The 12,076-nt window shown below is 57.7% G+C and overlaps 1 protein-coding gene across 1 annotated transcript in view; it reads right to left on the reverse strand.

Annotated features, from left to right (window-relative positions):
- Nucleotides 1–5,126: 5,126 nt before the first annotated feature.
- The window catches only part of PCBP3 (poly(rC) binding protein 3), a 196,275-nt gene continuing 189,325 nt past the window's right edge, over nt 5,127–12,076 (reverse strand). Inside the window, exons 14-16 of the mRNA XM_011996843.1 lie at nt 11,665–11,717; nt 6,800–6,969; nt 5,127–5,369 (exon numbers count right to left, since the gene is read on the reverse strand). Of these exons, the coding sequence (XP_011852233.1) occupies nt 5,333–5,369; nt 6,800–6,969; nt 11,665–11,717 (260 nt within the window). The 3' untranslated portion in view covers nt 5,127–5,332. The remainder of the gene's footprint in view (nt 5,370–6,799; nt 6,970–11,664; nt 11,718–12,076) is intronic.

Raw genomic sequence — 12,076 nt, forward strand, 5'->3', positions numbered from 1 at the left:
TTAATACAGTGCTATGTAACTGGAGTACTATTAATACAGTGCTATGTAACTGGAGCACTATTAGGCAGTTGGAGTTTAAAAACCCATCTGAGCCCGGGTGCGGTGGCTCACGCCTGTAATCCCAGCACTTTGGCACGCCGAGGCAGGTGGATCACCAGGTCAGGAGTTCGAGACCAGCCTTGCCAACATGGTAAAACCTCGTCTCTACTAAAAATACAAAAATTAGACGAACATGGTGGTGGGCACCTGTAGTCCTAGCTACTCCGGAGGCTGACGTAGGAGAATCGCTTGAACCTGGGAGGCAGAGGTTGCAGCAAACTGAGATCATGCCACTGCACTCCAGCCTGGGCAACAGGAGCAAAACTCCATCTCAAACAAACACAAAAACAACAACCAAAAAACCCCCATCTGAACTGCTCTTACTTATGGCTTTACACATACACACACACACACAAAATATATATATAGTAGCATGTATGTTTCAGAATTATTCCTCATGCCACAATTCAGACTCGATGAGCAGGAAGGAATCAACTGGAGACTAAATGTACGAAGCAAAATCCTGGGGCCTCAAAATGTTAAAAGCAAAGCAAAACACGGTGAAAGTCGGCTGCTGACACAGGAAGCCGGAAGCTCCGGGCCACAACCACGACAATATGGAGAAGAATAATTTGTGATTGGCAGTTGTTGCCAAGAAAATACAGATAATTACAATGACAACAAAGAAGGAAGAGAAAATGATAAGATGAAAGAAGACTTGTACTCTGGAAACCAAAAGACAGGAAGAAGATACAGTTAAAACAGCAAGAGAAGCTCCACTGTGTGGTCCAAGGGCCGCCTGGATGAATTCGACTTTGTAAGGGCAGCGTCTTTCCCTGTGACCCGTGACGGGGAGCTGTTGGTGAGGCAGCTGGATTTTACAAAATCACGGTCCTGGTAAGATTTTCAGAGACATCAACAATGGACAATGCGATGCTTCTCAAACAGAATGTTTGGAAAAAATTGCAAATGGTCAGATTTTCACAAGACCCAAACTGCCCATTCTAGGACGAATGTCGGTCCACTGTTCTGTGTGAAAACGGCGTTCAACACCGGAGACTTTCCCGTGCCAGGCAGGCTCTCAGACGGAGCGCCCCATATCAGGGGGATGTGTTGATCCGAGGTCACACAGGCCAAAGAGCAACCGGACCTGAGCCTCTGGGGACAGGCCCAGCCTGCTGGGGACGCCTGCCACCCCAGAAGCACCCACCGACCTCGACCCGCCCACGAGCTTCCAGAAGGTAGAAGCGGGAGGAAGCCCCAGCCACGCGTCTGGCCACTGCCTTAGTTTTCCAGCCGTGTATCAAATGACCGAAGCGGCGCCCAGGTATTAACTCAGTTCCTGCGTCAGGAGTTGGCTCAGCTCAGCTGGCTTCTGTTCTTCGGGGTCTCCCAGGCTGCCATCGAGGAGCTGGTGGTCACATTCCCATGCAGGGGCTGGCCTGGGGCAGAACCCACTTCTGGGCCCACCCAGGTTGTTGGCAGAATTCATTTCCTTGCGCTGCAGGAGTGAGCGCTCCAGGTGTCGGCTGGTTGTCACTGGGGCCCCCAAGCTCGCTCGGAGGGGTGCCTGCAGTCCACCCCCAGAGGTCACTCTGTGGGCACTTCAGGGCAGCCCCAAAATGCCTGCTTGCTTCTCCAGTGCCAGCAGGGGAGCTGGAGCCTTACACAGTGCCAGGGAGTGACATCCTGGCCCCTTCTGATCCTACAGGTCAGAAGCAACTCACAGATCCCTCCCACAGCCCCAGGGAGGGGGTCCTCCAATGCTGAGTGGGGGTCCCGGGGCCTCTGTGGGGTCTGTCCACCATGGTCACAGGCTACTTCCTGCATGCAGGCCGCTGAAAATTCATGTTGAAACGTAATCCCCAACGCAGCAGTAGTAAGAGGCCTTCTTGTCAGGTGATGAGCTGGCGAGCGCTCTTCTGCAGGAGGCTGAAGGGAGCCCTCCAGCCTGCTCGTCCTTCCGCTCTCCAGCCACGGGAGGACGCAGCGTTCCTCTGCCTGAGGTCACAGTAACAAGGCACCCTTGGAAGCACAGAGCAGCCCTCGCCAGACACATAACCCAGCGCCTCCATCTCGGACGTCCCCGCCTCCAGAATTGTGAGCAACCCATTTCTGTTGTCTGTTCGTATCCCAGTCTCAGCAACGGAGGGACTCAGATGCCGCCCTTCTGGGTACGTGTGCTGCTTAATGAGAATGTCAAATTACTTTCCAATTACTGTGAGCATCTATCTAACGCCACTGGAGTCAGCCAATTCGTGCCCCTTTCCTGACAGCCACAGACCCCACCGCTGTCCTTGAGGAAGCAGGGGGCATAGACCCTGCTGTGTCCACAGGACACCGAGGTGCGGGGATGTCTGGCGACCTGGGGACACTCGCTGTGACAGGATGTGACCCCGTGGCCGTGGGCCAGGTGCCAGTGCCCTGGCGAGATGGAGACTCAGCCACAGGCTTCTAGAAGTTAACAGCCACATTTCCCACGCCCATGATGCGCGCCCACCAGAGCTGGAGTGCCCCAGCTCCCCTTGTTCTAAGCTTGCACGTTTCCTCAGCCCGAGGCCTTGACCACGTGGTTGTGGGTGGAACTGGGACTCACACTGTGGGGAAGGGGCAGCGGGAGCTGAGTTGCTGGAGATGGAAGAAGGCACAGGATGGGAACCGCTGACCTGCAGGGCTGTGAGGCTCGTGCTCACTTGATTCCTTAGAACTGAGAATTGCCACTTTGCAGGGTCTCCCATCACAGGAGAGCCCAGTCCTCGTGTGAGGTCCACAGGTGCTCAACCAACGCTCGCAGCACTGCCCTGTGAGCTGCCCTGAGTGACAGGATGCCTCCCGTTCTGGTTTGGAGCCCTGGTCCCTGGCTCTGAGTCCCCACTCAGACCCCCTCGCCCAGCTGGGACTCTGGATTCTGCTGTGCCTCTGTGCCCCCGAGTCCTGAGGGGCTGAGAGTTCTGCACAACCCCCACCCTGCCACTGCAGCACCCCCGTCTCCCCTCCTCACGTGCTCTGGGCTCCCTTCCACCCCAGCTCTGGCTGCCTCTGCACCTGATGTGCTTCCCACATCTAGTGTGCTCCTCCCACCTGGAGTGCCCCCCCTACCTGGAATGCTTCCCACCTGGAGTGCTCCCCCCACCTGAAGTGCTCCCCACCTGGAGTGCTCCCCCACCTGGAGTGCTCCCCACCTGGAGTGCTCCCCCACCTGGAGCGCTCCCCACCTGGAGTGCTCCCCACCTGGAGTGCTCCCCACCTGGAGTGCTCCATTGCCTGCTGTTCGTCCAGATGAGTGAGCAACTAACCCCTTACCTTCTTAGGTCCTGCCCAGCCTGCATCTTCTAGGGGTCCTTCCATCGCATTTTGATTCCTCTCTTCTCGTGGTGTCTTATTTCCAGGGCGTCTGTCATTGTCAGTTGTATCCACGCTGCTGACTAACCATCGCCACTGACACGGGTGCTGAGGAAGGCCTGTGTCTTCCCCAGGGGGAACTTCAGTCCTAAGCTGCCAGCACGTGTGCCCAGGTGCCATGCTGGGCTCACTTCTGTGACTGGGCCCTCCCGGGGGCAGAGGTGGGCAAGGAGTGTGTCCAGGAGGCTGAGTCAGGGCCCTCCAGGCCAGCACGTCAGCCAGGTGCCTGAGGCAGGCCAGGTGGAGTCTGGGAAACAGGGCGGCTTCTGCCTGATCAGGCAGGAAGGGGCTCCTGTGAGCTGGCGCCTTGTGGCTGGCTAGGAGCCTGGGGCAGGCTGTCCTGGGCCCTTGGAGGCTCCCCAGGTTCTGGCCAGACTCCCATCCTCCTGGAACTGCTGACTCTTGACAGACACCTCCAGTGAGGGGTCAGTGAGCTGTGTCTGTCCACACATACCAGGCCCACCACCTTCTAGAAGGTTCCGTGAACACTAGGATCCAGGTGTGGAGGTGGTGCCCTGAGCCTGCAGAGCTGGGACAGCAGCCTCCGAGTCCTGCCCTCCCTGGTGCCTGGTTCCCCCTCCATCCTGGGTCTGGGTCCTTCCTGATAAATCACCTGGGGGCTCCCCCCATGCCCTGGGCCTGGGTTAGGGATTAATCACCTGAAGGGAGGGCCTGAGTCACATCCAGGGCTTGAAGACCGAGCAGGGGCACAGCCGGGCTCCTTAAGGTGAGCACAGGCTGCCAAGTGAGCCACGCGGACCGTCCCCAAGTGGGTGTGACGTGGACAGGCTCCACGCTGTGGAAGCACTGGGGGTCACCGGGCACAGCCTCTGGTACCCACGATGGCTGTGGGGGAGTAAGTCTCACTAATAGGAACTGGCATTTTGGTGCCTGGGCAAGAATGGTGTTTTTGTGTTTGTCATTTTAAGTAGTTTTGCCAAAGTACAAACAGAAGTGCTTATGTGTGTTGTGGAAAGGGGGAATGAAATCGTATCTGTGTGTGAGAAGAAACTCAGGCTTCTCTGATGAGCACCGGGCTCAGGGCAATGTCTCCCCAGGGGAAGGACATGCTGGGGCCTGGGTGCATTGGGGGGCACAGAGACGAGCCAGAGCCGGTGAGGAGGGGCCACGACATTTATTGAACTCTGAGGAGCACAGAGGGGCTCCCTGGCGTGTCTGTGCTCTCCAGCCACCCTGGAAGACGCTCAGGGGACCCCGATGCCTTCCCAGCACGCGGCATCTCTGTGGAGGCAGGGCCCCTAGCAGGCTCCGCCCTCCACCCCACTCCTGAGGTCAGAGCCCCAACATCCTCCACAACCCTCCTCTCCTGGTGCTCCCTGTGGGTGGGCTCCCCGTGGGTGGCGCTCCCCGTGGGTGGCAGGAGAGCCACCCCTGATTCCAGCACACAACCTGGGGCAGAAACTCGAGCCCAGATGGCACTGGCTCTGAGGGGAAACTGAGTCAGCACAGCAGGGCTGTGTGAGACAGGAGGGGTCTCAGGCAACAGTTCTGGACAGTTCTGGATGGCGGAGGAGAATGGTAGACAGGAAGTGCTGTCGGAACGCCGACCCAGCTCCTAAGACAGACAGCTACGCTGACACCAAGGAACAATATTTCTAAAATAATTAACACTGCATGCCGGTGCATGGGCAGACTGGAGCGTTGTAAGTCATAAATAACACTGAAGGGGGGACTCGGAGGAGCCTGCAGCCTCTGTGGAGAGTGGCTGTGTGCACGGGTGTGTTTCTCCATGGCATACGTCCTTTTGTTAATTAAGAAAACCTCTCTATTGGTATCTGTGAGGCAGGGAAGGTGGGCTGTACAGAGTGCGAGAGCCGGGGGCCTTGGGCTCTGGCAGGTGGGTGACGTCGGGGGAGGGTGCTGGGTAGGATTAGAGCGTGCCCATCCCGGTGACCTCGGACGTCAGCCTAGAACAAAGGCAGGAGAGGGAGAGACGGTCACAATGAACATCCTCATCAGTGGGCAGACGTGAGGCTGGGCTGTGTGGCCTCTGTGCTCGCTGGGACAGGCTGTCCTGGTCAGCTCAGAAGTTCTGAGCTGGAGACCACAGCAGAGCACACACGCCTCTTCTCCGCCCTGGTCCCCGCATGCCCGTCACCACGTCAGGTGTGTGAGCCAGCCCTGCATGGGGGCTTGAGGCCTTCCCCGTATGGAGCCTCCCATGCAGCCCCGGGTCTGCCCTTGGGGGTGCACAAGGGCTTCCCAGTCTCACACCTGGCATCTGAGAAGGGGCTTTGGTTGCCACAGGAGTGAGCGTATGTGGGTAAGAGCCATCTGGCCCCAAGCACAGGTCCCAGTAGGGCTGTCAGTGATGTGGTCGGGCAGGTGGGAGCCTCCCTGACCAGCCCCATCCCCAGGCTCGCCCTGGGTTTGCCAACAATGCGCTTTGCTCAGCCTCCCGCCCATGGGCCTGCAGCCACAGGGATGGAAAGAGGCCCAACCTGGCTCTGGATCAAGGCAGAAGCCCAGGGGGGCATCAGTGGGTAAAGTCAGGGGGGCTCCTGGTCCTCTCCAGGCAGCCCCTCACCCACTCACTGAGCGCACAGATAGCAGAAGGGCCCACACAGGGCTGTGTCCACCCAGAGACCCCTCCCCTTCCCTCCCCTCCCCTTTCCTCCCACAAGCCCAGCTTGGGGCTCTTCCAGGAGGACATCCTTGGGGAGGGAGGAGGGATGTTCCTTACATCAGAGGCGGGGCTGGTGGTGCAGCGTGCCTGGCGGGGGGGCTGGTGGTGTGGTGTGTCGGGCAGGCGTGGGCGCTGGTGGTACGACCTGCCTGGCGGGGGGGCTGGTGGTACAGCCTGCCTGGCAGGGGTGGGGCACTGGCCTGAGGCCAAGTCGGGTATAGTCACAGGGACCCAGGTGGCTTCAGACCCTCCCATGTGCACCAGGGACCCACGGAAGGAAGTGGCCTGCAGAGTCCTTTCCTGCCTTTCCCTACACTTTTCCATGAGGATGAAAAAGGAGGCAAAACAGCAAAGTCCCCAAACGTTGGTCTTTCTGGAGAGCTCTGAGTGGACACGAGTCAGGTCTTCCAGCATAGGTTTGGCCGCCTGTCTGGGGCCACGGGAGCACCTGCCTTCCTCTCTAGCCTCTGGGATCATCCCTGGAGACACTTTGGGTGGGAGGTCGGGAGAGTGAGGTGGCCTCATGTCTACATGAAGGCTGTCGCCATCCCATCCTGTCCCCACTATCCGGCCTGGAGCAGAGGGGACAGAGCGGGAGGCAGAGTGTGGCCCAGACCGTGCCTCCTCCCACCCCCGACTGTCCAGGTGATGTAACGCCAGCTGGCGCGTCCCTTTCTGGGCGTCTCTCAGAGGCCCTTGGGAGCTGCTCACCTGGCGTTGATGAGATACTGGGCAAGGCTGATGTTGGCCGGGGTCCCCGTGATGGTGATCTGACGCTCTGATGACCCTTCAGTGGCGTTGGCGATTTTGATCTGAGCTCCAGACATCTGTCGAATTTCATTGATTTTGGTCCCTTGGCGTCCAATTATGCAGCCTATTAGCTAGAAACAAGGACAGGGGGATTTCTTAGAGAAGAGCCCGAGCCAGCCCCTGAAGACTGTGGGCAGTGTGCCCGAGGGGCCTGTGGGACGGGCCGCCAGCCTTGGACTCTGCCCCAAGCCCTGAGTGCAACACCCTGGAGAGGTCCCGCCCACACCTGCCTACAGGTGGTGCCTGATCCAGGCCACCTGCCCGAGGTCAGGCTAAGAGCACCTGTGCCTCTGCTGGCCCCTCTCAGAGCCGCCCTGCTCCCCGCTCCTGTGGGAGGTCCACCAAGCCAAGAGGCCACAGTCACTCAGCCTGGGTGGTCCACACTGGTCACCCCGGGGTCCAGGAGCGACCCACAGGTGGCAGCCAGGGGCTGAGCAGGGAGGCTCTACCACGGCCTGGCGGCATCTTCTTGGCCGCATCCCAGGGAGACCAGTTCTGCCCAGACAGGCAGCATCACAAATGCTCAAAAAGAAATGTGTGCTTGAAGCCAGAGCAAAACTCACTGCTGCCTAAAACTTAGCTTTTGCTGAACTTAGGTGAAACTCTGAGGCCATTCAGGCGCCTCCTTTCATTCTCCCTTTGGGACCCCTGTTTAAAGATGGAACACAGTGGCCTCTGGCCAAGGCGGTCATCAAGAATGAGGGTGCTCCTTGAAGTAGCTGAGGGAGGAGGGGGGTGTATGGAGCAGCCATGAGGGGCCTCAGGGACAACTTGGGCCCCCAGAGAAGACTGCATAGGAGCCAGTGGCATCTCTCAATGCCCACCACTGGACGGAAGTCCCTTCATGCACGCACAGGCCACCGATGAGAGCTCTGGAGCTTGGACAGGAAAGAGAAGTAGCCAGACCTGTGGCAGAGAGAGCCCGAGACTGGAAGGTACCTGGCACAGGGCGCCAGGAGGGCAACTGGGCACACAGGTCCCTGAGGGCCCTCAGGCGGAGTCCACTTCCACCTCCCTTGAGGCTGCTAGGCTGTCAGAACGGTGGTGAAATTGAGTGACAGGAGCAGGTTTCTGTCCTTACGCCAGTGAGATGCTGGGTGGAAGGGCTGGGCCGGGCCATGTGGCGGCATGCAGGAGGGACGTCCACTTCCAAGCGTGACGGGGCTCAATCTGTGGTGTGAGCAGCAGCTCCATGGTGGGACACAGCTGCCCTGCCAGTCAGCCCCCGTCCCTGAGGAGACCTACGGTGTCTCAACTCTGTTCACCTTAGAGGCCGTCTCTGCTGGTTACTTAGGAAATGACAGCTGTCTTACTAGACTACAGAACCCTCAGTCTTTGCAGACATCTACAGAGACCCCCACTCTAGAGAATCCAGGGCTGCTGGGAGTCCTCTATCTCCTGCTGCATCTCTGGGCTCCACCCACCTCTCCCAGGCCCCACCCACATCTGCCAGGCCCCACCCACATCTCCCAAGGCCCCACCCACAGTCCAGCCCTCTCCCTGCTCACACCTGTGTGTGGTGTTCAGTGTGCCCCTGGGGTCAGGAGGGTGGTTTCCTCATCGGCACAAGGCCACATTTACCCGCCTGGCTGCATCCTCCTCCCTGGTGGCAGGGAGATCTGAAGGGCTCATCTCTGATGGGGGCCAGGGACAGCAGCACGGCCGCATGGGGAGGGGGAATGTGGCTGACTCGGTAGCATGACCACAGGTCCCTGTAAGATGCCAACATCCAGGAGGGAGAGCTCCTGGGCTTTCGCACTGCCCCACTTCCTGTACCCCTCCTTGGCCAGCACGCAGCCAGCTTTCCTCCTAGCACTTCCTGCGCTGGAGTGCGTGGTATCTGCTGAAGTGCACACCACTGAGAGCCTTGTGCACGTATGCTGTTGGATCTCTCCTCAGAGCCTGCTGGAGGAAGTATCTCCCTGCCCCTCCCGCACAAAGTGCCTACCCTTTTCTCTTAACCATCGGCCTGTCTTCTAACTGCCTCATGCCAGCTGTGCCCTGGCACGCATTACCCTCCTGCTCTCACCCCGCCCTCTCCCTCTGCTCCCTGCGATGTGCTGCTCAGGGTGCCCCTCTCCCCAGGCTCTGGAGGATGCTGCCTTTGCCACAGGCCTTTCCCCTCCTCTGCACACAGCTGTGGGGTCTGAATGCTGATGGGACATCATTGAGCCACCAAGGCATGCCCACCTCACCACAAATGCCAAGCTGAACAGCACTGTGATTTCTGTACTGGCACTCTCCGCCATGAGAAGGGAATGTGGGAAGGTCGGACCTCCTTCACCTGCCCTGCCCTAGGCTGGCTGGCTCAGTGAAGGGGAAGATGGCTTCTAGGCTGAGCTCTGCAGCCCAAGGGCACCTCCCACCTGGCCCCACCTGCACCTGTGAACCCTGCCAGCAGTTAGCAGACTCCTTGCCTCCTCTCATCCTCGTGTGCCTCCATTACAAATTCAAAGAAGAACGACAGAAATATTCTGAAATAACGCGGCCCCTCCTAATCAGATGTCAATGCCAAATTCCACTGGAACTGTGGTGACACCTCCCACTGCAGCCTCTCCTCCTAGAGACCACTGTTGGACACCTTAGACTCCTTTCCCCAGCAGAAGGCCTGGCTGATTCTGCAGCTGAGAACCAGGGAAAGGGGCATGAGCTTTGGTGGGTGGGTGACTGTTGCTTAGGGCAGAGTAGGGGTGACCACAGGCACCACAGTCTGCATGGCCAAGAGCAAGCACTGAAATAGGCATCGAGGGAAGCCCACAGTGATCGTCAGAAAGGGAACCAAAGGCCTGGGGCCCCTGGACTGCCCTGTGTCCCCACTGGCCGTGCTGGGGAGCCTGCGAGTCTCAGGAGTCCCTGCCTCCAAGCAATGTCTTTCTGCAGGAACCCTGAGGCAGCATGATCCAACCGTGACCAAGAGACGGACGTGAACGAGATGACAGGCAAGTTCAGAACAAGCACACCATTTTATTTCTTCCTTTTCTCCAAGAAGGTAGCAGGCAGCCACCACGTGAGGAACATCAGCTTTGGTGCAGCCCAGATACATCCCCCATGAAGTCTAGGGGTGCTGGTGAAAGCCCCTGACAGTGCCATCAACAGCTTTTTCCATGAAGAAGCATGGAAGGCTACGCCCAAATGCACTGGGATAAGAGGAAGCTGCCTTCCTTCTGAGAAGTGGGTCTGTTCCCTAGGAAGATCACCAGGAGGAGGATGGGAAGTGAGTGGTGAAGAGCTGGGAAAACCAGCATCCGTCTGTACAAAGGGGACCCCAGGAAACAGGTTGACCAGCTCTCCAAAGATGACTCATCCTCTTAAAGCTCATTCCCGTTTTAAATGAGTGTTTGGATAAGACCAAACCTGGTGTTGGTGAACACGATTCACCAAAGGAGGAAAACTCCACAGGAAAAGCCTGCTGGCTTTACTATCTGGAGGGAAAGACTCAGGAGGATGCCAGAAGCCACATGCTCAAGGAACCACCACAGTGAGGGAAAGGGTTGAGGAAAAATCCCCTCTCTCCAAGAATGCAGGGACCAGTTGGCTGTGCCACCCCACACCTGGGCAGATGGCTCTGTGCTGCTGCCTTTCAAGTTGGGCCAACCTTAGAAATCCTCGGGGATGCCAGAAGGCTGGACCACAATGCTGCCTGGAGGGTGAGTGTCCTGAGCTTCTGTTAGCAGACATGGGGACTCTGTCCCTGACCAGCAACTGGGACAGAAGGCCTAGAGTGCACATTGCCACGAGGGGCTCAAATGAGATGGCTCTTCAGGCGGGTGAGTGGCACCAGCCAGACAGCCTCATGATCCGCTCCTCTGGTGACCCTGCTCTCTTCTGCCTCTTTTTCTCCTGCTCCACTGTCCATCTTCCACACACAGGACTGGTGATCTCCCTGAACTGCCAAATCTGTGCTTCCTATGGTCAGTTTGTATGAAAGGAAGGAACAGGGCTTAGAATTCCTGCCCAGCGGGTGTAAAGGGGGGCAGAACAGTGAAGGTTCCCAAAATCCACAGCTCTAGGGCAGAAAAGGCTGCTGGACGCTCGAGCTATAAGTGGGGCCGCCATCTCCACAGCCCACACAGGGACTCTGCTTGCTGCTCTGGCAGCTATCCCTCAAGGACATATGGCCCATGCCCTACCTGGTCTCTCAGTTTGTGGATAAGTCAAGCATTCAGAGAATAGTCCTCACTATCCTCAGGACCCATGCTTACTCTGGGGAGGACTGAGTGTGTTGAGGGGAGCTCGTAAGGCCACATCCTCAGGTATGGTTAAGGCATGAACAGACTGAGGGGTGCTAGAAGAAATCTAGACAAGTCTGTGACATCCAACCAACTTCAGGTCTGTTGGAGCCAACTCATGAAGTATCCCAAACCTCCTAAGGGGCCAGGGCCCATGGAGATAATACTGCGGGTGGGTCCACTCTAGAGCATTCCTGGGCCACCTTGTTCTTCAAGGTTTGACCCATACCAGGGCAGTGCCTCCACAGCAACATGGGTTCTCAGCCCAACTCTCATCTGACTACTGATTAATATCTGAAGTCCCCTTTAGCCTGCTGCTTGTTCAACATATTAGGGATATAAAAGCACACAACTTTTTATGGGCATTAAACCCACTTTAAAAAGGAAAGGAGGGAGAACGCAGATCAAACAGTGGGGTTGGGGTGGTGAAGGCATCACCAAGCAGTGGGTCCCTCTGCACAAAGGACAGCAGAGCTGACAGCCACTTGTGCCTAGTGTTTCCACCCAGGGATAGGCGGGTACGGGGGGCATACTCACATCATTGGGAATGGTGAGCTCATGAGTGCTGGCCGGTGGGCTGGCGTCCAGACCTGGGCATACCAAGGGGACATGGTTAGGCTGGTGGAAGGCTGCTAACAGTCACACCCCAGTGCCCCCACTCTCCTGGTTCAAGTGAGACAGGGCTGTAGAGCTGGTCCAAGTGTGAGGGTCAGCACAGCCCAGAGGGTGAGGACCCTGTGAGCTTTCGGTCCGAAACTGCCACCCAACTTCCTTAGTCCCAACTTCTCTCAAAAGAAGGAAAGAGAGACTTAAGCAGGATATTTTCTTTTTTTTCATTTTGTGCACAGTGTGACTTCACTCCCCTGTCATGTTTGTATGCTGTCTTGTGACACCTTGGAAGGCCACCCTGGTGGGCCCCTGGCTGAAGGGCAGGGCCACCCAGCATGTC

This window comes from Mandrillus leucophaeus, unplaced genomic scaffold, assembly GCF_000951045.1.
Source record: "Mandrillus leucophaeus isolate KB7577 unplaced genomic scaffold, Mleu.le_1.0 Scaffold526, whole genome shotgun sequence".
In the NCBI taxonomy this organism is placed as follows: Eukaryota; Metazoa; Chordata; class Mammalia; order Primates; family Cercopithecidae; genus Mandrillus; species Mandrillus leucophaeus.